This window comes from Chinchilla lanigera, unplaced genomic scaffold, assembly GCF_000276665.1.
Source record: "Chinchilla lanigera isolate Chin_1 unplaced genomic scaffold, ChiLan1.0 scaffold00058, whole genome shotgun sequence".
NCBI classification, from domain to species: domain Eukaryota; kingdom Metazoa; phylum Chordata; class Mammalia; order Rodentia; family Chinchillidae; genus Chinchilla; species Chinchilla lanigera.
This window is the reverse complement of record NW_004955459.1, coordinates 15,422,574-15,450,201: the sequence shown is the minus strand read 5'-3', so window position 1 is coordinate 15,450,201 and position 27,628 is coordinate 15,422,574. Positions and strand designations below refer to the sequence as shown.

The 27,628-nt window shown below is 37.0% G+C and overlaps 1 protein-coding gene and 1 long non-coding RNA gene across 3 annotated transcripts in view; one reads left to right on the top strand and one right to left on the bottom strand.

Annotated features, from left to right (window-relative positions):
- Positions 1–1,182: 1,182 nt before the first annotated feature.
- Positions 1,183–8,838, top strand: LOC106149986. 2 transcript variants are annotated; one of them, XR_001236492.1, is made up of 2 exons: positions 1,183–3,611; positions 7,476–8,838. It is a non-coding gene; the product is annotated as an uncharacterized LOC106149986 (long non-coding RNA). The 2 variants fall into 2 exon arrangements; XR_001236491.1 differs by having other exon boundaries at positions 6,019–8,838.
- An 827-nt stretch (positions 8,839–9,665) lies between these two features.
- Slc35f5 (solute carrier family 35, member F5) overlaps positions 9,666–27,628 on the bottom strand; it is a gene marked incomplete at its 5' end in the record, with an annotated part of 32,851 nt that continues 14,888 nt past the window's right edge. The window contains 9 exon segments of the mRNA XM_013521078.1: positions 9,666–10,503; positions 12,060–12,153; positions 12,807–12,961; positions 15,099–15,189; positions 16,968–17,127; positions 21,572–21,676; positions 23,504–23,568; positions 26,306–26,393; positions 27,110–27,191. Of these exon segments, the coding sequence (XP_013376532.1) occupies positions 12,078–12,153; positions 12,807–12,961; positions 15,099–15,189; positions 16,968–17,127; positions 21,572–21,676; positions 23,504–23,568; positions 26,306–26,393; positions 27,110–27,191 (822 nt within the window).

Here is a 27,628-nt window from a genome sequence, read left to right as displayed (position 1 = left end):
CGGGATTAGGGCAGTGCCAATCCATTCAGTGGACCAATCCAGCAATCACCCACCTAGTGGAGACCCACAGTGGATTCCAATCTTCTGCCCAGTTACAGTGCATGATGGGAAGGGAAAAAAGAGCAAAAGACAAAATAGAGGGGTGCAGAGCAGGGATCTGGGCTGACCAGTTGCTCTCTAGGAACAAAAGGCCATGAGTCTCCCAGACCTTGGTATTTATTCATTACATCTGAGTCAAAGACAATGCGTGAAGGGCAGTAGGTGTTCCCGGGAACAGTAACAGCTACTACAGTGGGCTAGCAGGAGCAAAGCACTCTTGCAAGGACGAGGACAAGGACAAAGACAAGGGGGTCATAAGGAAACTAGTTTCCCCAGGTGCCCTATCCCCTTTAGTAGGTCTTATCTTGCCCTGTGAGTGCCACAGCAGTCATTAGGGCTTCCAGCTGTGACCAGAAAAGAGTGGGGAGTTTCCACATTCCAATCTGGCCCAGAGACAGGATAAGAACAAGTGTAGATGTCCCCTAGACTCAATTTATAATTCACTGTCCCCAACACACACCCTTAATCCCAGCACACTTAATCCCAGCTTTGCAGTATGAATCGATCACACACTGTCACCTCAGGAAAAATTCTGTGACTGCCTGAGGCTTTGAGGGACATCTAGAAACAGGCCATAACAGCGTGGTTTCTCTTATATGATAAATCCACATTATAAGTAAAGTGCCAAGTAAAGGGGAGATAGATCTTTGTCAAAAGAAATGGAGCGGGGAGGGGAGGGAGGAAAACAGGTATGAAAAAGTGAATTAAGATGTGTTACATACATGTACCAACTCCACAGAAAGAAGGCAAACATTAGACACTGCAAACATGCACTAAATTAAAAAAAGAAACATTTATTCTACTAAAAACTCAAAATGATCCAAAATAACATAAAGTTTCCTGAGTTTTTGTCATTTTCTAAACTATATTCTGCAGAATGAAAATATCTCTGCATAGGTAGATACTTAGTAATCACGCAAGGATTAAATGATCAAATATACAGATTCTTTTTTTAAAAAATTAACAATAAGAAAAACTGTGAGAAGAAGGTAAGATTTTAAACCCTTAAGGGTATTGCCTGGGTTTCAGTTTTTTTTTTTTTTTTTTTTGTACCAGGAATCAAACTCAGGACTGTATGCTTGCCAGGAAGGCACTTATGCCTCTGAGTTATATCCCTGGAAAATATATGTATTTTAATAAAACTGCAGATTGGACTTCAACCCTCTTTACACCCTCACCTTCCTTAAAAAACCCTTTATGTATATAGCATATTAGATATTTTATATCATGCTAAAGGATATTTACAAGAACATGTAACTATAGACTCCGTGTTTTTGCTTTGAAGCCCCCCTTTTAAGTTGATCTTGTGGAACAACAGCACTGAGTAGGACTTCAACTGAGAAACAATTCCATGCAGATGTGCTTAGATTGTCCACATAAAATAAGCATCAAGAAAAAAAATTATCTGAGGTGAACACTCAAGTAATAAGACACATAGCTACATCCACAATAAGAGGGTTGGGTTTATCAACATTATCCAAGGATATGTGACTTGATATTTCAAGGACTTGTCATCTGCATTCTGAAACGTTGTGAGATAGGTAAAGTTGGTCTAATAGGTGTCCATTCATTTTAACAAAAACATGATAAGTACAGTGACCTACTTTCATGAGGGTGTGTGTGGTACTGGGGATTGAACTAGGATACAATGAGGCCTTTGTATCCTTAGCCCTTGTAAAATTTTGTTTTATTTTGAAACAAGGTCTCATTATGCTCCCCAGACAAGACACAAACTTGCAATCCTCCTGCGTCAGCCTCCCAGAGTGCTAGAATTACAAACACATAGGGGCATGTCCAGCTTGATCTGTTATTTTTGTTTGAATGCACAACTTGCCTGCTAAGGCATTTCCTGAATCTTTGTGAAAGTAGTAAATGTATGTTTTAGGTCCCCTTAGCTTTTGGGATGATGTGGGTCTGTATGGCTTGATAAAATTCTGTATGTTTCTCCTTAAAGCCAATTTAAATTGTTTCTTGTTAACTTTTGCTTTTTGATAATAATAATAATTGATTCTTGTCCTGCAGAGGGAAGACCTGGGCCAGTGGAGCCAGCGAGATTAACTTGGCCTTCATGTCCTCCAGGGAGCAGTCTAGCACCTGTGAAAGTCCACTGCAGGAGGAAAACGGTTCCAAGGTAGGACTCTCTCATCCTAATCCAGAGGCTCAGGATGAACTGTTGGCCCTTTTCTTCCTCTTAGAAGCCCACAAGACCAGTATAAGGACACCAGATGGAGAATCAGAAAACATGAATTCTGGTCAGGCACGGTAGTGCATGTCTGTCACCCCAGCGCGGGGCGGTGGAGGCAGGAGGATCGCCAGGAGTGTCGGGCCAGCCTGGGCCATGAGTTCAAGGCTAGCCTGACTACGCAGGGAGACAAGTTCTGTTAGTGGTCTGAAACAGGGTGCATTAGGGCAGCCATGTAGTTCACCATCCAAACTGTGACATTACTGAAGGGGGAGGGGCACTGAGAATGATGACACCGGGGCAACGGAGGACACAGACACGAACTGAAACTGCCCTCAGCAAACTGGGGTACACGGTCACTTTGGGCCACAAGACGTTCTCTACGAAACAGTGATGCTATGATCAGTGAGCTATTTCCAATGTTTACCTTTAAACCCTAATGATTAGGGTTGGCAGATTACTGTTTTTAAAAATAATGTATAAAGAGGTTTCAAATACCAAGAGCCAAAGCTTAAAAGCACGCCTCTTTAAAACTTTTCTTAGACGACTTTTTACAGAAAGGAATCAAGAAATTACTTCCTCATTCCCAGCAGTTTTGTGAATACGTTGCCCTGCATGCATTCCTTCCTCTTTTCAACCACCAGAAGGTATTTTCATGTTGTGTATTTGGTTTTAAAGAAGCCATACCGCCCCTGGTATGTCTCTCTATTTCACGCGTGGGGAAGAGGAAAAGGGACGGGGAGGCAGCACAGGCGGGATGGAGATGAGACATGAAGACTCCAGGAGAGGACACTTCCCGTTTCTGCTTTTGGTGCACCCGAGATGCACAAAACCAGCCTTCGTTCCGGGATACTTCACACATTGTGACGCCGTCGCAAGTGTGATTCTCACCTTGTTTGCAAGCGTCCCTACGATACGGTTTCTGAGACAAGCCAGCTAGGTCTGGGCCTGCTTGACCTGAGACCTTCCTCTGTTCTCGAACTCAAGGCAGTTGACACCTGCAGGCAGCACGTCCCACATGCCACCGTGCCTCTAGACAGGTCGTGCTCTTATAATCTCCTTAGAAATGCTTGCCACTCAAAAGTATGCCAGGCCCTTTTTGCCTTGAACAAAGAATCAGAGGAGACAAGCCAGTAACATTGCCAAAAAGTCTGTTTAAAAAGCATGCGGTGAATTGGGCCAAAGCAAAAAAGAAGGTAAAAGCAAAAATAGAAGTACACGCTGCATCTGAGAAACGGAGCATGGACTGTTGTGGAAACTCACCCAGGATGGCATCTTTCCACGACGGCCGCTCTTCTTTTATGACGCCCACACCCCTTGGGAGCTCTGGGTAAGTTCTACATACAGCATCCTCCAGTCGCCCCGCATCTTGTAACTGACAGATCCTGCGCATTTTCCCCCAGCCAGCTTTACCACCCGCCATCTCCCGTATCACTGCCAATGGTCGAAGAGAAGCTGCAAGAATTCCTTCTCCTTTCCCTCGGGCTGCACCTTGAGGCTCTCGCTCTCCCTGCCAGGGTGCTGCTTCCTCCCTGCGACCTTGGCCTTGGGTTTTGTGAACACTTCCTCCCTCTGCCCCGCCAGCGCAGGGACAGCATTGGCCTGCTTCCTACTGTTGCTAATTGTGTTCCCGCCGTCTTCTTCTTTCAGCTCTCTGAATACTTTGTCATCAGTTTTATTTCAAATTCCCTATGTTTAAAATACTCGTAAGTACTTTTTGTTTTCTTGGTGGAAACCTAACTGCTATCACACTCATCAAAATGGTGAGCTATTCCAACTCTGCAGGAAAAGCTCACTGGGAGGGCTTTATTATGAGATGGGATGTAGATCTCCTACATGGAACTCTCCCAGGAGTAACTGATCCAGTTTCATTTTTATACGTTGTCTTTAGAGCAAAACATACATAAATGCAACTCACTGGGCTCAAATTTTGGTCTGGTAAGGCTGATGCACTCTACAGAAAACTACATATGTGTATTCTATCACACACCTGCGGCATCTTAGAGATTGAAACATGAAAGAATGAATGAATGGAAACATTTTAATAAATGGAAACTTTCAAAATCAAATACTTGCTTGCACAAAGACAGACCTTAAATTTTATACGTTCTTACTAAAACAGAAAATACTGTAGGCCAGGCATGGTGCCACACACTGGTAATCCCAGTGTTTCAAGGGCTGAGGCAGGAGGATCACTGCAAGTTTGAGGCCAGCCTGGACTACTACACAGAGAGATCCTGTCTCAAACACACACACAAACCCTATAAATAGGACAGAGAAATGATTTTGCATGAATGCATTAAAATAATTCATGCATATTTTATATTTAGCTATGAAGTAGTATTTTCCAAATTATATACCATAAAGCTTAAATTGTATCCCACACTGGGGTAGGTTTGGCCCTAAATCATAACTAGCAACATCAGTAGTAACTAGCATTAATTTTATAATTGAGTTTAAATTTTAAAGACTCCAGGATCTGAAAAGTTCATTTTATTAAGTAGATGAACAAAAGGATCATTTTATAACACAATTGTGGCAAAAATTTGCATTAAATTACAACCAAGAAAACACATATCTCATACACTATTTCCTTAATTTTTCATGAACATTTCACCTTTCTAAAGTATTCATTACCTCCGGCCTCCTGGGTCTGGGAATTTAGTTGACTGGATTTCTCTAGCACTATTCCTGGGAGCGCCTGCACATAGCTGCTGATTGCTCAGTATAGAGCTATCAGATAAAATTAAAATGCTGCAAGTTGACCAGAACAATGCACTCTTGCCTTATATATGACTCACAGTATACTGATACCTGATAATTTTAGCTTTGATTTACTAGCCCCGGCTGGCTTAGAACTTGCAGTGACCCTCCTGCCTCAGCCTCCCGTGCTGGGATTACAGATGTGCACGACAGCACCCAAAGTTAATACTCTTCCTCAGGGTAGTAATTCAGTGTGATCCTGGAACACACAGCATTACCTGGACAGCTGTCAGAAATGCAGATTCCCGGGACTCCTTATCCCATGACACTCCACAGCAGGGCCACTGTGCTGTGCCCTGCAGCCCACCCAGTGGCAGGCTGCTGCGGTCCAGCTTTGAAAAGTCAGTGCGCTGCCACACACTGTCTTTGCAGCTTTACTCGGAGCATGATACTGAAATATGGTCTGTCCTCAGCAACATTTCTGGGTCCCTTGGAAACAGAATCGTTTGACGAAAGAATTTTTTGACTTTATGATGGTGAAAAAGTGATACACTTCTGATTTCGAATTTTCATCTTTTCCTGGCTAGCAATATGCATCACAACACTCTCAATGCTGGACAGCAGCAGAGAGCTGCAGCCCTCATTCAGCAGACAATCGCAGGGATTAATTCACACCCTACAGTGTACTGTGTTACTAGGCTACCATATTCTGTAGGTGTATTAAATACATTTTCAACTTTGAATACTTTTAATATGATAGGCATTTAGGATGTAATCTGAGGAGTACCTGTGCAATTTTACACATTACTTCAGCAGTCAAAGGTATTTAGTGTATTATACTTTACTCTAGAAAAGTCAATGCTACCCTAAGTAAAAACTTGGATGTTACTGACATGATGACTGTCACTGGTTTTTCCTCATAAGAAAAAAAATGTAAAAGCTATGCCAAGGAAGCAAAGGCAGTAAAAATCTAGAGACTGTTTTTTACCTAATGTCTAAGACTCTTCAAGTAAACGTTCTGCTTGCCTTGCAAGGACCTACTGAAATGAACAGACGCTCTCACACGACTGACCTCGTTACTGCTCACCATGATTAACGCGAGGCACAAGAGGACCAAGCAAACACTGAATGCTTAGCATTCAAGGACCTAAGTTAATAAAAGTAGCTGGCTCTTAAGAACTGCGTTTGAAGTTATATCAAAAACTGAAAATTTCATGATGTGACTTGTCCGAAGTTCCGATTTGGGAGTTTTCCTCTTCCAAACTCAAAATACTGTGAAGGAAATGTTGCCTTCATTTGAATTTCTTCTCTACCCCAAATCCCACCTCCAAAGGAAAACCACATTTGTGTCACCATAAATTCAAAACGTTCCCACTGGAGATGCTACCACTTCACATGACCGTCTTGGCAAGTGTGCCTCACGGGAGAGTACTAATTACTTTGCATATGCAGTTTTCCTTTAAATACATGTCAGTTATGCATTATTTGACATTCTAAGAGTCAATACATACCAAATATAGGAAATTTTATAGAAAATAATTTTTAAACGTACTGATACTAAAATGTTTAGTTTTGGGGGGGCTGGTACTGGGACTTGAACTCAGGACCTTGTGCTTGCCAGGTAGGTGCTTATGCCACTGAGCTATATCTCCAGCCCTAAAATGTTTAGTTTTTAAGATATATAAACCACAAATTTTGAGATAATCAAAAACTCAGGATGAAAACAGGTAATCAAGGAAGAGTTAAAGGTAAACATTTCTACTTCCAGGCAATCGTTATTCCTAAACAAAACCAAAAAGCTTCCTATTAAAATAATGGCAAATGTGTAACATTATTAATTGCTTCTAATTTATAGTGAACTCTTCTATCCCATTTATTAAAGGTTCTTGAGATGGTAAAGGAAAATTGTGCATATACAGTGCACTTACGCTATTAATTCTTGTATAGGCAAGTAAGACATACTATAAGACATGGTATCTAAAAATTCCCTATCAATGTAAAAAATCTACCTCAACTTATCTAAATGGAATTCTGAGAACATAAAGACATATTAAAGTAAAACTCTAAACTGGTGTGGTGATGCACACCTGTAACCCCAGCACTCGGGAAACTGAGGCAGAGGGATCACTGCGAGTTCAAAGTCAGCCTGGTGAACTACATAGCAAGAGCATGTCTTAAAGAAAAGTAAATTCAATTTCTATTTCTTTAAGCTAAGCATCTCACAAACGTAGTATCACAGTTTTAAAGATAGCATACAGTATTTATTTTACCAATGTAAGTCTGTAAATGTCAGATAATATTCATCTCCTATTTCTGTAAATTCTTTCTGAAATATTTAGTAAAAAAAGACTATTAAAAAAGGAGAGCAGGGAGAAATGTAGCAGAATTGTAACTAGAACTGCCTAAACTGAAAATACTACTTCATTTATTTGCTAATAAGGTTGTGGAAAAATACTGTTTTAATTAATTCCTTCTTTATCTCTCTTTAAAGACATTTTACCTCTTCAACTAGCAGACCGAGGATTAGTGCTACTGGCCTTCTGCGAAAACCTGGTTTCCAGAGGAGTCAGACCTTCCAACCCCAAGCTGGCTCTGCCTGACTGATTTTAAAGTGCGCACCAGCGATCTTCCTGAAACAAGACTGTGTGCCTTTCAGAACATTCACATTTAACCGTGAGAGCTCCCTTACAGAGATTCATCCACAAAACAATTAACTTTATTTGTCAAATGTCAGGGAAAAAATTTTATTGTAAGGAATTAAGCAAGTGGGATCAAAGAAGCCAAAATATCAGTAAAAAATGTATTTAAGGGAATGTAGTTAAAGGAATAAATGCAGGTGTATCACACACACCTAATAGCCTTCCTAAGCACCAGAAAGCACTCACCGAAGCACCTATAAAGCTGCCCCACTTTTCAGTTTCCCTGTGCTCGAGATTCTGATGATCAGTTAAGGGCAAGTCTTTGTGACACAACAGACTTCCTTCAATCAAGGTCATAATTTGAAATATTATACAATAATGGGATTTAAATTATTTATGGGAAGAAAGTAGGAGACTGAAAATAAGGTATCAGAAACCCCTAGGTATTTTTAGAGTCAGAAAAATATAGCCAGAGGCCAATATCCTTCTAAAAGAGGAAGGACAAGAGCAGCTGCCGGAGTGTGACTTCTCCCCAGCATACCCAAAGCAACATGGCCACTGGGACCCCGGCCTGACTGCTTACTCTCAGATAATCCCCGGGAGGAAATCGGGCCAGCACTTTTGTGTATTCAAGAGACAGGGTCTCTTTCTGCTGCCCGGACTGTCTCCAAACTCTCGAGCTCAAGGGATCTTTTTGCCTCAGCTTCCTGCGTAGCTGGGATTACACACATGCAGCAGGGCACTGGGCTTGCACTACTTTGCTTCTTGAGAGGCTGAACCCTTAGATACAAATACGCAGGAAGGGGGTCTTCAACTGCTCACTTTCCAGCCTACGGTATTTGGATACAACCATCATCCAGATAAATAAATCTTGAGAGAGAAGATAACAGCAGTAATTCACACTCTCAGTTAACCAGTTTAGTGGCACTCCCTTCTGAACAGTTCTTTGAATAAAAAGCAGCAGTCGAGTGCAAGCAGTCCCTCTGAATACCTGTCCAGTAAATTAACAAAGACTTACTAACCAGTTCTAGAATCCTAAGTAACAACACGACCTGTGTGATGTGAGAATAGTGCACGTGAACAAAAAACCCTAAGTTCAATGTCTTTGCTACCATATTTAAAAAATTATTTAAAATTTCAGTTTTAGCTCCTTTGCCTCAACTATTTTGCTCTGTAAATAGATCTTCGTAAGCTGTTAAATGGCAAAAAGAAGACGCTTCAACCAAAATTAGTCTCTGAGTAACTGAAATGTTATTTCAGTAAGTTCTTGATAAAAGAAAATTCCTTAAAAGTCCGTATGTCTTACATGCCTTTATCCTGTCAAGCTAAATAGGTCAAAGTATAACAAAATCAACATCATTTTTAGGTTAGGAATTATTGATGGCACCTGTCTGTTTTTAAGTTTACTACCACAATCTTTTTTTTTTTTGGTTTTTCTCCGGTACTGGGAACCGAACTCACGACCTTGCACTTGCCAGGCAGGCGCTTTGCCGCTGAGCTAATACTACCATGATCTTTTCAATTAATATAACATAGAAGAGAAGTTCTCAGGACCACGCAGAAAGATGGCTAAACTTCATTTCAGACGCAGGGTAACAGGAAAGCAACTTTAAGGATGTGAATAGGATAAACAGAAGTGGGTCTCTGCGAAGAGAACATGTAAAAATCAGATTCGTTAAAAAATTGTAATGAGAGCTAAACTACTCTGACAAAACTTGAAAAGGGAATGGGTTCTGAGTAATCACAAGCCTGTGAATCCTGACACATCTGCTCCCTGACAGCAAGCGGAGCCCAGGAACAGATGGGCAGTGCATGTAAGACCTATGTGTAAGAGCTGCGATTAGGAATATCGTGTACTTAATTTAATCTTGGAAGAAGAAAAACTCACATGTAAGTTTAAGGGTAGAATTGCTCCTTGGCTTTCTTTTTTGATGTTTTATCTGCTAAAAATTTACTTAGGAAAACAGGTTATTTAAAAAAGCTTCCAGTTCTAATGTAATTTGGTAAACTATACAGTGTGAAATCACTTGATACATCTATGATACACAAACACACATATAAACATTTTATTTTAATAATACTCTATAACTTCAATTTAACCATTCCATTATGAAAATTTCTTAATTGAAGATAGAATATTCTTTAAAACTCTAAATTAAACAGAGTTTTATCAATTAAATTTAGCAATACAGCCATTAGAAATACATACTTTTTCATTTCATAATACTTCCCCTTCAAAATTTGCCACGTTCGTCACATTTTTAAAGTACAAGGCACCTAATGCTATAAAAGAATATGGTACATGTAGTATAAGTGTACCAGATCTTTTCTCAAATATTTATTCTCTTTAAAGTTTCACCAAATTTGCATGAACATATCTGTTACATAAACACTTTTTCTGTGTAGTTAATTTGTGATAGTCTACAAAACTCAAAAATATAATCTGTGCCTATTACCAGTTGCTTATGCTAAGCATTTTACCTGTCAGAAACACTGATCTACATACTCAAAGGATTTCTTGAAAACATTTTTATAATACAGTCCAGCATTCAACAAATATGTGAAAATAAAGCCTTCAGAACAATAGGATTTTATTCCTTGATTAGTCAAATGATTTCTTCAACTCAAGTTCTTCAGATACGTAAGGCAGGGTAGTCCTTTAGATGGACTGTGGTCTGGAACATCCTATAATTGTAGTGATATGTACACAGCTACATAGCAAAGTACTTCATTATGAAAATGAAGAAAAGACATGAGGAAAAAATATTTTTAGAGTTTCAAAGAACTGAAACTGTTATTTTTCAGACTAGGCACTGAAACATTTTTCTACAAAAACTTGTCAGAGATTGTCTCTTCGCTGTATAATATTCCATCATCAGGCTAAAAACAAAGCAGAACAAAAAAATAGATATTAGATTAAATTTTCATAGTTTTAATATTCTATACTTTATACTTTTAAAAGCAAATTACAGTGGTACCTCAGTTCAAGAACTCATTTCTTTCCATGATTCTGGTTGAAAACTGGACTGGAAAAGAACCGAATTAAATTTCCCTATAAAGTCAACATTGAAGCTAACCACTTAATTTGATCTCAACATTGAAATACATATGTCATATATATTATATATATGGTCTCTGGACTGGGAAAACACCAGGTAGTATTCTACATGGCTCAGCAATTAACATTTATTTAGCCATAAAAATAAAAATAAATATAAATCCATCTGAAATTATGCAAATAACTATATGGAGAGGAGGGGGTGGTAGGAAAGATACAGGATGGAGAGGCAGACTCATCCACGGGGTAGGAACAGAGACCCTCACCCGCATTAGTGAAAAGTCAATGAGGATACCTAAAATGGAGAAATGAAGAAACAGAAATATAAACACAGTATGTAAAGATACAGGGACATAAATACTGAAAGAATCACCTAAGAGTTTAAAATGATTTCCTCAGAGTGGGAAAAGGACATGGGAGAGTGGGTTGGAGAAACATACCTTGTACAACAAATCTGGTAGAAGCAGAACTCACACTATGTGCATATGTAACATCATGGCAGTAACAACTACATTAAAAACTCAGAGGGGCGGGGGATGCCACTGAGAGGTTCTACCTTGCTCTTTGGTAGAAGGTAGGTTCTCCTACCTTCTACTTTGCTCTACTATTCTAAATGAGCAATCAGTTCTATACCTAACAAAGACATACATTGGATTTATTTCAAGTATTCACCAGCAAACCATTAACTATCATGTACTTTTTCTGTCCTTTAAAAAACACAAAAGTATCTCTTAAACTTTTTAAAATGAGAAAATATTCCTGAAACATTGTTAAATGAAAAAGCAGGGGCTGAGGATTTAGCTCAGCGGCACAGCGCTTGCCTGGCAGGCGCGAGGTTGTGAGTTCGATTCCCAGTACCAGAAAAAAACTGAAACCCAAAAAAAAAAAGAAAAGAAAAAGCAGTTACAGAATTAGGACTCACACTGTATGAGTTCCTAAAACACTGATTATACACTAAACGATTACATTTTTGTCTTTGTAATAGAGGAAAATACTTTTCTAGAGTGTATCATTAATAAAGGATGATCCTTAGCAATAAAAATGAACATTAAAACTTACTGATCACTTAATTTGACGCAGGCCCTAAATTACTCCCCAAGTATTTCACACTTCTAACAACCTTGTAAGGGAGGCTACCCACTCACTGAAGCCCCATTTCACAATCAGGAAAACCGAGGCATAAAGAGGTTAAGAAATTTACATATGGCCACACAGCCAGCACACAAAAAGCTGAGTTGAAAACCCAGGCACTTTGACTCCAGAGATTATACTGCCCTTAGGCTGTCCTGCCTCTCAAATATGGGATTATGAAAACTTCTTTTTGAATATTATGAGAATAAGAACCTAATTCAACACTGAGGGCAGCTCACATACAAACCTGAGCTGTGGACAACAGCTAACTTGCTCCGTCCTCCTGAGAAACACCATGCATAGGAATGAGACTCTCACACTGTTCACTGTCTTCTGGAGCTCTGAAGGAACAAAACAGAAAAGAAAAAGCCTAACTTAGACTTGACAGGGAATCTTCAAAATGATCTACTATACTGATTCAAGCTGTGAAGTCAGTATTTAAATAGGTTGGAGGCAAGAGCAGGACAGGATCCCCCACAATGTAGCCCATGTTCCTCTTATATTCTCTATTTTGTAGTACTGGGAACTAACCCCGGGTCTTTGCGCTGAGCTACATCCCAGCCCTTCCTTCAGTGTTTACTCTGAGACGGCCTCGCACAGCGCTGCTACCACAAGTGTGCGCCTCTATGTCCCAGCTCACCCTCTCTTAAAAAGAAAGAAATTTTAAAAAGAAAACCCAAGAAAATCTTAACATATTCCCTTAGGAATTATGCTCAAACCAGTAAGTTTTCTACATTACATTCATTACAGAAAAACAGTAAGCATTTGGTTTGACCCATTAATCAAAGCATTTTCTTCTAAAAAGCAGCAATGAAGAAACTACCTTATGACTAGAAGGATTTGAGCAAAATTATTTTTTGCTGGCATATCACAAAGGTAAATTATCATCTTTGAATAATTTCTCACAAAATGTCTAAAGGTTAGGGGAGCATGAGACAATTCTCATTTTACTTAGCAAATGGTTTGTAAAAATCTGTATGGAAACTAAACTTACCGCTGAATTCGATGCTTTCTGCATATAAAGGCAAAAATTCTTCTGATTCCTACCATCACAGGATCCCAATTATTATAATGGCACAAGAGAGTTGCAATAAAGAATGAAACAAATACAGGGATAGCGCCTGCGAAAAATAACCAAGAAAACTGCACCTAAAAATAAGATATCCAGAAAAAAAATATCATTAAGGGATCTTTTCTCTTTAAGGCAAGTTTCACATCTATGAACGCTAGCATAACTATGTTAAAAAACCAAGAAGATAATAGTAAGCATTGGCAACGCATTATTAAGTACCTTATTATTAAATAAAAGAATTTAGGACTTCAACTTACAATTCCACTTGCCCAAGTTATCAACAATACTTCCTGCTTGGAAAATGTGAGAGCCAAGAAGGCATACTGATCTCATTCCTTAAGCAGAGCTCGCCAAGAGGAAGAATATCTGAAAAACGACACTGTCCTGCACACCACATGTCTCATTTCTGGGTCAGTGATTATTGTGTATTCTCAGGTGGATTCCTCCATCTCAGTTTCACCTTCAACACCTCACAGTTTAAAACCAATGTTATGCTACACCTGTGTTGTGTCATGTTACAGCTCTTCAGACAGTACTAAAACCAAGTGAAATGCTGACGTACACCTTTTGCAAACTTTTTATTAACTACCTGTAATCAATTCTGATTATGATATGCAAAACTGGCTTGAATTATTTATCTAGTTACAAATGAAAAAAGTACAAAATGAAATAATGACCAAGTAAAATGAAGATATATAGGAATATTTCCACTAAGGAATGTTAGCCAGACAAGCAGCAAGACAAGCCTCAGTGGGGACCAGCTCTCTGATGTCACTAAGTGATGTTCTAATCCACTATTTATCGGCGTTACCAAGAAAATTAAAAACGAAATGCTATGAAGTTACCCAAACAAAACACTTCATTTTCAGTAGTTAACCTTCACCATGTAGATTCAAGTAGGTATCAAAAACAACTTTTAAAACCTGAGTTGATTAACTTTCAAGAGTTAATCAGTTAAAGTTTTGCTTTAAAAATAATGATGGAAACAGTAACATCTATATTTAAAAAGGGGAAGAAACACTGTTTTTCCTCTGAGTTAAAAAGAAAAGAAAAATAAATTTTACAGGCAAGACTCCCTCTTGTGGAAAACATGCACCATTCCATTTAATGGCACCATTAATCACAGCACAGGGTTTCATGAGAATAACGGCTTTTATGAGGTACTCACAATGCATAACACAAGAATAACTGCAAACAATTTTTAACACACATACCCACCCCATTTGTTTGACACACGAACACAGAGGCTAAGCAGACCTAAAAACACCCAGGTAAGAGTAGTTACTAAGAGAAACTAAAAAGCCTTCATTTAGTTGTCAAATTATCGGTAAACTAACTTTTCTTGGAATATTTGCCAGACTATTTAATAAGCTCGAAATATCAGCACAGAATTTTTTCTAATAATGAGAATACACATCACTGAGATTATGCTGCCTTTATCCCCTAAACTGCACAACTACCTAAAAAAAATAGTTTTTAAAAATTAGATTATTACCTGTAAAGGTTATAAATGTCTTTGGCCTTCAAGTGTTCTCTCTTCTACTTATATTCAATCAACACACACACACACACACACACACACACAGTTATTACTTGAAGCTTACAAATACTGACTCCGTAAGCGGCTCTCCTCTGTCTTTCAGCATTACGCAAAGGCACATGTCTTTCCTCCTGCTACCCAAGGCGGGTACCCTTCAAGGCTGGTAGCAGAAGACACCTCTTTCCTGTGACGTCATCACTGCCAGTATTTATCATCAGAATCCCTGCATCCAGAGCAAGACTCCATAGGAAAGGGAAGCACCACTGTCTCCTGAGACGAGTGCTCACTGAGAACCACACTGTTCATGAGCTGCTCGTTTCTAGAGCACTGTCCTAATGTTCAGGAAGTTCAACACCTCCAGAGTGAACTCAGAGATGTGATAAAGTGTACCTCCTGCTCCACACCGCTGACATTGAAAACACAATTAATTTGAAACTACACTATTACATATAAAGATACTGTCTTTAACCTAGAAATTCAGAAAAAAATAAAAGGCTAACAATGCTTTGCTTTGGTATTTTTCTGACATTTCTGTGTAGTTAAGCATCTTAGGAAGAAAGGTACCAAAGTAGTATTCATGTCTGCATTTGTTATACGTTAGACCTATCCCTTAACTTTCATTAATGGTCTGTTCTAATATCATACCTAAAATACCTAATAAATAGGTGCCTTACCTTTTGCATACACATATCAGCTATTATGGACAGAGGTATCGTAAGGCTCAGTGCAAGGGTGCCTATCAATGATGAGGTAAGAAAGCAGCCCCTGAAAAAAAAATTTCTGTATTTAAAATATAATTCAACAAAGATTTTCTCTCCCATACTATAGGCTTGAGAGATCAGAAAGACAAATAAGTTTAGGATGGACTGAGGCTCAAAAAATAATGTCATTAAAACAATTCCAAAGTTTATCTTCAAATAATGTAAGTATAAATAAGTACAGAAAATTCAAGTACTTTATGCTATTTTTGAGTTCTGACTACAGATATTATCCAACTTTGAATATTTACTTTATATTTCATTAATATAAAATTGTTTAAAACACTTGATTAATAAAAAAAAACAGCAGTATTAAGATTACAGAATAATACCTTACAGATAGATTTTAAGAAAGTGATAAGCCAACATGTGACTGTAACCAAGCAAAAAATATCATTATGAAGAAAATTAAATAGTGTTATTGTCTTTGCTTGGCATAGAAAGAAAGAACTGAGTACTTTGAAGACTATTTTTCTGTTTTTCATTTATCTAACAATTGTCCTAACCAAAAGCTAAGCTCTTTATTTTCTTTTTACACGAATTACCAATGTTGCACCAAATTCTAAAATATCTGCATAAAATTTTGTGTAGTTGAAAAAAAATATACCAAGTAAGAGATCGATAAGCCATTTACAAAGAACAATTACAGTATATAACAGAAAAATAAGTTATCACCTTTTAAAATTCAGCACATTTTTGGATATTTATCATGCAAAGAACTATAATATGAAACCCAACAGCATTAAAAACTTGTTTGACTTAATAAAGCGTTTCCCTAATTACTACTAATGGTTGAATCATTTTGTTATCAATTAATTTTCAGGTTAAGAACTACAGAGCACCTGAAATGCATGCAATGAAAGGTGTAAAAGAGAACTGAGTAAATAAACTCTGATATTAAAAAGTTTTACAATAGCAAAGGAGCACGTAAACTAGTCTGTAATATTACACAAAGGCCTGTGGGGAGGATTATCAAGAAAACAGATTTCCTGAATCGGGCAGTGGGGGAGAAGGCAGCGTGCTGACGGCGTGGAAAGAGCTATCTGCGCTGCAGTCTTTTGTGAGGGAAAACTACTTTGTAGTCTCCTTTCGTATGTAATAAAATTCACCTGTTAATTTAAGTATAATCTGTATTTTTTTCAAAATTCCTATTAGACAAAAAAGCAAAAAGCATAAAGCTCTGTATTCAAAAGGTCTCTCTCAAAAACTCCATACATGATATTGTGTCCAAACTTATTTTAAGCTTATCACAGCCAATATATTCAACAATAGTATCAAAATATGTTAACATCTCAAACTGATCAGTTTATGATTTACATTTCTGGTCCTGAAAACCAACAGAATGAAAAAGTATAGGAACAGCCAAAGCCTCTGAAGTAAACAACATAGCCTAGCTTCTCATTTAGAATTCGTAAGTTAATGTTGGCACACACATCTCAAGTTTGGATGGCCATTATACAATGACTACTTTCACTGACAAAGTACTCTCCTTTCTAGAACACTTCTACAAGTTTAGAACTTCATATTGTTTGTTTGTGCCTTTGTATTCACTTAGTATTTCTGAGCACTGGGTAAGACACTACTCTTCACAATGGATACAGGGAAGTTAAATACAAAGTCCCTGCTCTAAAGGAGTTAGTGTAGCCAAGTATGTGCATGAAGGGAGGGGCCCGCACAAGTCAGAAAAGATATGTATACATGTCATACATCTCACATCTCACTTAAATGACCGGGAAGTCAAGACACTGATAACTAATATGTCACAGGAGAATAAATAGTACATACCACAACCACAGGAACTCTGAAAGAACGGTTCCAATAAGGCCATTAACGATAATGCACATTAACACTACTTTATTAGGAAACTCGAAGTCCTCAAATCCAGTATAATGAAGTAAAAAGAAACCTGGCCACAAGAGTAGCAGGTTAAACAGACCTACAAAACCTAAATGTAGAAAAAAGAGGTAGAAATTAATAAATTATTCCAATTTTCTAAATTTATAACTATTATTAGAAAACATCAGCTTTTACACTAAAGACTACAAGGAGTTTCCTTAACTGGAACTTTTGAAAGTTTGTTTCTTAGTCTTGTGAGCTCAACACTAGAAAAAACTACATCGAACAACTGTCTTTGAGGTTCACCTATCCACTTTCTATGGATCACCTACTGTAGAAATCACTTAATGCAAAATGACAGGTTTTTAATCTTATAATTTATTGTGCTCTAAAACTTAAGAGAATTAACTGGTATGTATATATTTGTGTGTCTTGTCTAAATTATGAGGATTTAGGAGCTTACTTTCTGATTCACCTTGTACTTTGATTGACTGATTCTTTAAGAGAGGGTCTCATTATGTAGTTCAGGCTGGCCTTGAACTCACTATATAGCCCAGGTTGGCCCAAACTCTCGGCAATCCTCCTGCCTCAGCCTCCTGAGTGTTGGGATTCTAGGTGTGTGCCACCATACCTTGGCTGTACTTGTATTTATAACACTTGTGTTAGACTAGGAATACTGCAGAAAGACTTCAAAGAAGATAAATTCTTGTTTGTTGTGTTCCCAGACTTCACAAGCTAGTTGGTGAGGAAACATCTATAAGCAAATAGCTACTCAATGTATGAACTAAGTACTCACCGACTGCTAAAAGTCTGAGCTGTACATTCTGAGTATTAGGGTTCTGATACTAACTCTACCACTTACTACTAATGTTAACCTGATACAAGAAGCAGAACCTGTCTGAAGCCTTAGTTTTCCAATCTATAAATATAAAATAATATTTAATTAATTAGGTTGGTAGAAAGATTAACCAAAACATTTATAAAATATACCACAATGTTTGGCACATAGTAGGCACTTAGTTAAGTTAGCTATCAGTAATTACAGAAATTAAGCTTATACATGACTATGTACATGTACAGATTATAAAGAAAAATGATTATACTGCAGAAACTTTCACTGGGATCCAGGTGGTAACTACAGAGCTTTCTTAGAAGAAAATTAATGTACAATAGACATGCATTTTATCCTTGCTGTATCACTGAATACCAAACTAGGCCCGGAGGGACTCACAGCTGTCCCATTCTCTGCAGAACTGTCAGTGGGCAGCAAACAAGTCAGCCTTCCCAAGAACGTCTGCACCCCGCCACCCCACACGCCGCTGCCGAAGGCTGCCTGACTGCTCTTAAGAGTCACGATGCTGGCCTCGCGGCTCATGTGTCATGGCTCACCCCAGAACGACTCTGAGGAATGCCTAGACGTGCTGATCTGTGCCCCCCCGTCTCCGTTCCTGATCCCACTCATCATTGGACAAATTTGCAGTTCTTTCCTCTTCTCTGCGCTGCTTCCCTCACTCCCTTTGTCCTTCAGAAGACCCCACCACTGCCCCAACCAAAGAACGGCCCACGGCCTACACCAAAGCCCTGCTTCATGTCCCACTTTAGAAACCCTAACTTAGGATAGTGATAAACAGCAAACTCACCAAAGGACACTTAAATGGATAAGTGACCTCTGCCCTAAAGTAGCATTAAACATCGCTCAAAGTAATATGCCAAAATTTGGCATTATCAAGAATCAAATCTATTTTCTGTTCCATGAAGTGCCAAGTCCATGAAATTCCACATAATTAACCACCTTTGGACCTAGACACGAAGGCCTTTCCCAGGTCTTCAGAACCTTGCCCCACACAGCTTGCTGCGCTTTCCAGAGATGGACATCCTGTACAGTCATCTGGACCCACTTACTGTGCCCAGTACTGCCTCTGCTCATGTCCCCAGGCCTGGAGAGGCCTCCCATTCCTGACTTCTTCCAATCCTGCCTATTCGAAAGCCCAGAGCAGGCCAACACTGTCATACATCTCACATCACACGTGAGACCAGTATGATGAGTTACATGCTATGAGATTCTCACTGATGAGTAATTCATTTTTCTTGCCCGTTGAAAAATAGTGCTATTGACTCAAGTATTTGGCTAAAAACTCAAAAAATATTAACATTCATTCCATTCCACGTAGAATTTTCTATGACTCTAAAATGTCATTAAATTATCTTCTTTTTAAAGACAGATGTTTCTCGTGTATCTGTAATACAGAACAGAGACGTTCCTTTTGATCCATGCGACACTGTGATCATTTTCAATTCCTTTTCCTTCCCTCTCTGTCTTCTCCTTCTCCTCCTTCCTGCTCTCCAAGTTTGCCTTCTAGTTTCCCATCATCTTGCCTTTCTTTTATTCATTTGCTTATATGTATTTTAGGATTCTTATATAAGTGAAAACACGATATTGGAGTCTGGCATATTTTGCTTAGCGTGATTGTCTCAAGTTTCATCCATCTGCCTCCAAATGATATGATTTTAATCTTCTTTTCCACTGTGCATATCTACCACATTTCCTTCACACATTCATCTGTTGATAGACACCTAGGCTATTTCCAGCACTTACCTATTGTAAATGGTGCCACTAAAAGCATGGGTATGGGATGTATCAATACAGTGTGATGCTTTCATTCTTTTGGGAATATACCCAGGAAAGGTACAGGTGAGTGAAATGGTATTTCTATGTTTAGTTTATTTGAAAAATCTCCATACTGACTTCCATACCAGTTGTACTAGTTTACATTCCCACCAATGATACAGAAGGCTTCCTCCCAACTCCCACCACCCCGCATCCTCATCAGCATTCACTGTTTTCTGTGCTCTTGATAATAGCTATTCTGACTGGGAAAAGATGTATTTCTTAAATTCTACTCTTAAAGGGAACTTCTACTCTTAAAGGGAACTATCATTTAGTCCAGTTGTTTTCCAAATATTTTGTTTTGATAATTTTAGGTACAGGTTATTTACACTGTTTTTAGTGGAAGAAACATTTTTTTATAAATTATACTGCAAAAAATCCAAAAATTGAAAGGTGTAATAGATATTGTGAAAGGGAAAGAAACTGTTCAATGTGAAAGAACAACTGGGATGAGGGAAAGAAGAAAAGAAAGAAAGAAGAGAAAAAAATACACATATACATATACACACACATACACACACACACACAGATAGCTAAAATGATTGTACTACTAATTTCTATTGGTTCACTGAAAGGAACAGTTAATGTTTTAATTATTTGATCCATCTTGCATACCTATATCTGGTAATCTAAGCAACTACTTTAAAGATAATAATAAGTAATACAACAACCATTGCTGATTTCCTATCATCTTGTTTTGAAAATCTGTATCATTTTTTATAGTAATTGTGTTGTTTTGTTTTTGTTATTTTGTTTTTGTTCTTTTCTCTTAAAAAAAAAATCCAACATAGCAGAATGTTCCAGTGCAAGCAGCAAAAGGGTCCAAGAACCACCCCATGCAAATCCTCCTCCAGTCCACTCAACATCTTCTGAATTCACCAAATCAGAATTTGGAAGCCACTCACCTCATCCACTATCTTCAGTTTTCAAATAAGAACAGTGGTACCTGGACTCATAGACCCTTTTGTTTGTGAACAATCTGATCACAAATAAAAGCTTTTGGCAAAGGTTTGTTTTGTTTGCAAATTCTGCGTTGGGTGACAAACATGACTGTGGCCTTCTATTTTTGCATGAACACAAATGTGGCCATTTTCCCAACAATCATGAAACAAATTAAGTTCGTGAACCAAGGTAGCACGGTATGCAATAACTGAAGTTACAACAGCTAGGTTGCAAGTTTCCTGATCCCCCGTGGGGTGTACTTTCGCTATATCTATCTATTTATATTCTGATAGCTTTTGGAAGATATCCTGCCAATATGCCCTTCCCTTGTAATCTTACAAATACCGTAAGTTCTTGACTGGGCTGATCTTAGGTAAGAAAAATGAAAATCATATTAGATATTTTACTTGCAAGAACTTAAGAGGCCGGAAACTATACTGGGCACTTGGAGAATCTGTTATAAAAGAATAAATGTTATAAAATCTATGTTATAAAAGAGAGATAAAATCCAAACAGAAAGCCCTTAAATGGCCCACAATATTTAATGAAAGTATATAGACTAGAATAGTATTATATTTATCATTTTAGGCAGTTTTGCAAATAATAAGCTTCCAACATTACATTATACTGCTATTACATTAAAAGCACAATATATAATACGGTAGGTAAAAGCTTAGATTTATTGTAGGACAATTTTGACACATCAGTGAATAAACTCATTGGCAAGCTGAAGATATTAATGTAAAACAAGGTGCCAGGAGAAATTCCTTTTTCTGCCTCACATTAAGAGAACAGGTATGGCCTCACATGTACACAACAATGCAGGACAAGGTAAAAGAAAAACATTCAGATCAGACTTCATAATCTTTAAAAGGTTTTTTAAAAAATCAAAATACACCCTAAGTTAATTATTTAAAGTAAGCAGCCCCACAAACAATCTTACCAAAGAACATTGGGATATCCAGCTTATCTTCTCTGTCTACTTTTCTTTTAATCATAACAATGTACACAGCATAGAGCATGGCTCCAGCAAGAGACCAAATGGAACCTGTAAAAAAATCAACATAATGAGTTAAAATCTAATCTAAACCTAAAATCTAATTTAAAATCTAATAATATGTCATATACTACTTTTAGAAGTGAGTATATCAAAGTGAAAAGGTATAAGCCAAGCTATCCCACCCAGGTCCTCAAACAGTATAGGAAATAATTTTATGTATAAACAAATAAATGTGAAAGCATCTAGCTCAATGATCTAACCAAACACCAAGAGTTTACATATGTTTACTTAATATATATGTTACAAAAGAACGCAATGCGTAACATTTTGGTTTTAACTTGGAAATGCACAGTTCCCATCTTTTCCTTACATAAACAATTTTGATATCTGATACTGTCCAACTTAGCAAATACTTCTTTCCATCTCTAAAATGCTAATACTGTTTTTCCCACCCTAGCTATATTTTTCATGTTCATCATCACTTCCATCACAAAGGCTTTGCGGTCACACCCCTTCCACAAAGCATCCCCTCTCTATTCTGCTCAATGTCCAACCCACTTGTCTTCTGTATTAGAGAATTTAGTATTTACTTTGGGTAAGTATGATACTACTTTATTCTCTAGTGACTATATTTTGAAAATCTCGTTACATTCCCAATTCAGACCTCCTTAGAAGCTACAAACACATAATTTACATTTATAAATGTTCCAAAATATCTAATATAATGTGAAGTTCACAGTATGCAAGTAATAAATAGACTCTTCATTAATCTACTCAAAAACATTTCTGTAAGCCTTTAAATACACTTGACAAGCCTTTAAAATAGTGTTGCAAAATGACCATACTCAATACTTTTAATCAATTATTCAAAAAGTTCATGTTTTACTGCATCAATTTTTTTTAGACATTTTCAAAAGTTTTTGAAGGAAACAGAAGGCCTATCAACAAAACTTCACAAACAAAAAACCCAAATGTATAAATTGCTCCATATAACAATCTGCTCTAGGTAAGAGAGAAGGTAGGAAAAGGCACAGTTCACTGAGCAGTAATCAAGGCAGTTTAGGAGGCATTGTTCTAGATAATAAACTTCAAGTTTCTATACCTTTTTTTGGTTAAATCTACTCACTAGATCAGAAACTAAATATTCACCATAGTAGTAAATGTTTCAGGAAAGAATAAAGAGTAAACGACAAAATTAGTTTGGGAAAGTATGATAAGGACAGGATATTTGTATAATCTCACAGTATCTCCCCTAAAAGATTACTTACAAAGAGAATAATTAGTATCATTAGGCTGGACCATACTGGCAGAATCCACATTAAAATTAATACCACTAGTAACGAGTTAAATCAACATTAGACCAGGATATAGTACTACTTTCACAATATTCTTACCAAAATGTGCGACTTCACTTTAACCATAGGAAGTATCAGACAAATCCAAATCAAAGGCCTTGTACAAATCTAAGCAGTATCCTTCAAAAGTGTCAAGGTCACAGAAGACAAAAGACAGAGGAACAGGTCCAGACTAAAGGAAACTAAAATGATGTGACAGCTAAATGCAACAAACGATCCTGGACCAGAAAAACGTTAGTAAAACAAATGGATGAATTTAAAAAGGGTCTATAGATAACAGTATTGTAATCAATTTTAATTCCTAATTTTTGTATCTATACTGTATCTATGTAAATTGTTCATATCTGGAGAAGTAGGTAAAGGTTATATGGAATTCTATGTTGTTTTTTTCATATTATTTCAAAAAGAAAAGTTAAAAAAAAAGGCCTAGCTTAGTGCCCACCTCTTATGTGTCTGCATGCTTGACAGTAAGTAGAGAACTTTATAGTCTTATTAGCAGAGAAGATGCAGTCATACTTACCTATCATATCTCTTCCAGCAGACTTTTCAGACCCTGACAGGTTTACCAGCACAACACCTCCAATGCTGTAAAAAAAACAACCCAGCCATTCTGATTAGTAAAATAACCAACTCTTATTTTTGTTTTGTTTGTTTTGTTTTGCTACCAGGGATCGAACTCAGGACCCTGCGCTTGGCAGGCAGGCACTTGTGCCGCTGAGCTATATCCCCAGCCAACCAACTCTTAAAAGACTAACCTTATAAAAATTATTTACAAGTGATCAAAACTAATCTCAACTTCAGGTAAAACTGTTAAAGAATTTAGTGATTACATAATTACAGCCAATGATATTGTAAGTATAATGCTATACATGTATTAAATCATTTAATCCTCACTACTGACATTCTTTATACACAAGAAAAATAATGTACAGAGAAATGTAAGTTCATCAAGGTCACACAGCTGGAAGTGAAACACAACCAACTTAGCTCCAGAGTCCAACACTCTCATATACTTTTGTTTTTCACTTATGAAATAATTCACTAATTGGTCCTCCCTCTGCCAATCATTCTTTAGAAATAAAAATAAACCCATACAAACTTAGCAATGGCACTACTCTTGCTAACTGGTAAACCTAAATTAACAGTAAAACTCTTCTTACACACTTAAAAAGTTTTATTAATCCCATGACTTTAATGGATAACAATAAGACTGAATTAAGGATGCTGAAAAGTCGTATCACTTATTAAGTAACCTTAATTTACTACACACTAGAGGTTGTATTTCCATTTAGAAGATGTTGATGATGGCTCAATAGTACGGAGTAGCTGTTGTATACCAGACACTGTTCCACGTACCTTGGAAGTTTTAGCTCGTTTTGTTCTCGTAACAATCCTGAGACAAATTCTATTATTATCCTCGATTTACATATAAGAAGATAAGCCAGGAGATTAAAAAAAAAATTCCCCAAAATCTAAAGACTAGTAATGATGAAAGTGGAATTGGATTACAGATGATGAAATGAAATTTCTTAGCTCATCAGATTTTCTTCAAGATTGCTGAGGTATCAAATACTTTTCATAATTTGAGAAATTCAATCTCACTGTTTTAAGGCCACTTCAAAATAGTATTACACAATTTTCAATGTAGTACTCTTCAGACTATATAAAACATAAAAAAATTCTAAGTATCAAATTTGCTAGACTAAAGGTCAAGTAAACATGTTTGTTTGTTTTTGAGACAAGGTCTCACTAGGTAGCTCAGCGGGCCTTGAACTCACTCCGTAGCCCAGGCTGACCTGGAACTCACAGCAATCCTTCTGCCTCAGCATCTCCAGTGCTAGAACTACAGGCATGTACCACTACATCCAGCTAGCAAACATTTTTAAGGAACAGAAAGTAAATATTTTAGATTTACGTGCCATATGGTTTCTGTTGCAACTCAACTCTGCTGCTGTTACCCTAAAGTAGCCACCGACAACAGGCAAATGAATGAAAATGGATGTGGAACAATAAAACTTTATTTATGAAACTCATACATGGCCCGGCTTAGTTTGCCCACTACTGTTCTAGACCTACTTTAATGAGGAGTAATAGAATCTATCAAAATACTTGCAAGTTCAACATCATATATCTATTTTTGTCTTTATTAAACCCTTCTTTATGAGGTAATACTAAGAAAAGTTAAAAATTAGCATAAATTTTAATGAAGTTGAATAAAACCTCACTTACTTCCACAATATAAATTTATTCCCTAGTGCAAAAACATATGCTTGTCTAAGACATTAGCCAATCATGCAAAAGAATAAACTCCTGGTGTTTAAAAAAATGTAAATGCAAGTCACTTGGGTTAACCAGATTACTCACTGAAACTACCCCTGAAACTCAGCCAGAGTTACTGGTTCAAGGACTGCCAACTACCGGTCTACGTGACAATCACTGTACATACATAGCTCCGACTTTAAAACAAGGTTACAAAGCAGACAATATGAGCATCCTTTCCTAAACTAAGAAAGCTTTTCAAAGGTTAAGAGAATTGCCCAAGGACAAGTAACGGAGCTCTAATTCAATCCCAGCTCTGGCAGCTAAGAAATATTACTCTCATTAAAAGATTCTGCTACCCTCTTTGATTTCTAGTTTTCTCTCACAAAAATAACAGCTTTATCAAACTAATACATTATTTTAGTACTATCTATAAATAAGCAAAACCCTATGTTAGACTTTAGTGACATAAAGAAGTAGAAAACAATGCCTTAGCCTTCAAAAGTTTACAATTTAGTACAAAATACAAGACAGATATATACAAAATTAAATAAAAATAAAAGATTTAAATATAGCTACTGATAATGCTGCTGCTATGGAGTAGTGTAAAATTCCCGAATGAATTACACAGACAATAAATGAAAGATCACTGTAGGTTGAGACAATCAGAGAACACTGAATGTTAGATTTCTAGGCAAATCAAAAGGACAAATCGAAGCCACAACAAAAACAGGAAACTGGCTTAGGAAAAGGAATAGACACCTTAGAAGTCATGATGATCCATTTCTCCATTAAGTGAAATGTGAGCATCTGGGTAAGTTGTAGTACGTGCGCAATTATATGAATGGGACCAAAGCTGCCTTGGAGTCTTTCCCTTCCTGTCAGCCTATCCAGGACGGTTTGGGAAACAGCGCTAGCACAGAAAGCAGGGCTGAGCAACAGAATGTCCACTCATTTTTCTTTGACTGTGCATTGTAATATAAAATAAACTACCCTGCATCACAACTGGAAATTTAAAGATTGTATTTTTAAGAAGAGTAAACTAGCTTACACTGTATTTTACCTTAAAATTACAGCTAGTAGTTTAGAGAGTGTGAATCTATCTCCACTGTTGCTTGGAAACACTGCAGCAAGGATTAAGGTAAAAAGACCTATGGGGAGAAAAGGACAAAAAAGAAGTATATGAGCTGTCAACATTACTATTACCAATTTAGTACTTTAGGTAACTTATACAACTATTTTTTCTGTCTTTTTAAATAACTAAGAAAGAGACTTGTTATCTAGACTGAAATTTACAAAGATCATACATAAAAATAGCCTCTCTAAACTAAACTATGCTTCTTTCAGCAATAAAGATCAAGTATAGTCCTATTTATTTTTAAATAAAGGAGTTAAACTGAGCATTCAGAGTAACACTGTCACCTCATCATAACCAAGCCTGTGTGCTGGTTATTTTTACAGCTTCAAAAACACTTATCGTCCAGATTTGGAAAGTGATTCAATTTTAAAAATAAAACACCTACCATAAGGCAAATTATAGTTCTGAAATAAGCAATTATATTTAGCCAAAGGGTTTAGAAAAAGATCTTTAACAAAGATATATACAGGGTAAGATAACTATAATACAAAAAGCCAACCTGTACAATTTCAATATATTGTTATATTAAAAACCATGTAATGTACTTGAAAAAAAATGTAAGTAGCACAAAGCTAAGACAAGAAACTATAAATATTAAGAAGCAGTTAAAATATACACATGCACATTATAACTAATGTAAAAAGTTACAAGATAGAAATATGTGTATGAACTCATGCAGGCAAGAAATATATCACTTTACAATGCAGATTCTGAAGACAAATCTCTTACCAGAAGTTGAGGACAAAATATTCACAATAGCAACCTGTGTGTCTGAAAGTGCTTCTTGATATGACAAGTTTGCCAAAAACCACTAAAGAAAAGACAATAAAGCAAAACCTAGTGAAAGGCACATTTATATTTGCCATTACAATTTACAGAACCCTTTTTTTTCTCCTCCTAAACATTCCTAATAGGTTTCTAAAGCTACCTATTATAATCATAGGCCTTGCAAAAAAGGGGGAAATACTTACAAATCAGACCTGCAGTCTTGCTATCCAATTTCCATTACAAAACTAATAAAATGATTAAAAATTAATCTGCAGATTTTTTAAAAAGTGAAGGTAAAATAAGTATCTTCAAAATTTTCTTTATCCAAGCATAGCTAGTACTCCATTAGGTTTATCGAAATCAAATTTCAATTTGGGAAATTTTTCAAACATTAAAACATACAGATGAACAGCATAATGAGAAGTTTATGAAATTAGATGATGTCCACAGATATGGGAAGAACTAGCAAGATACTATACT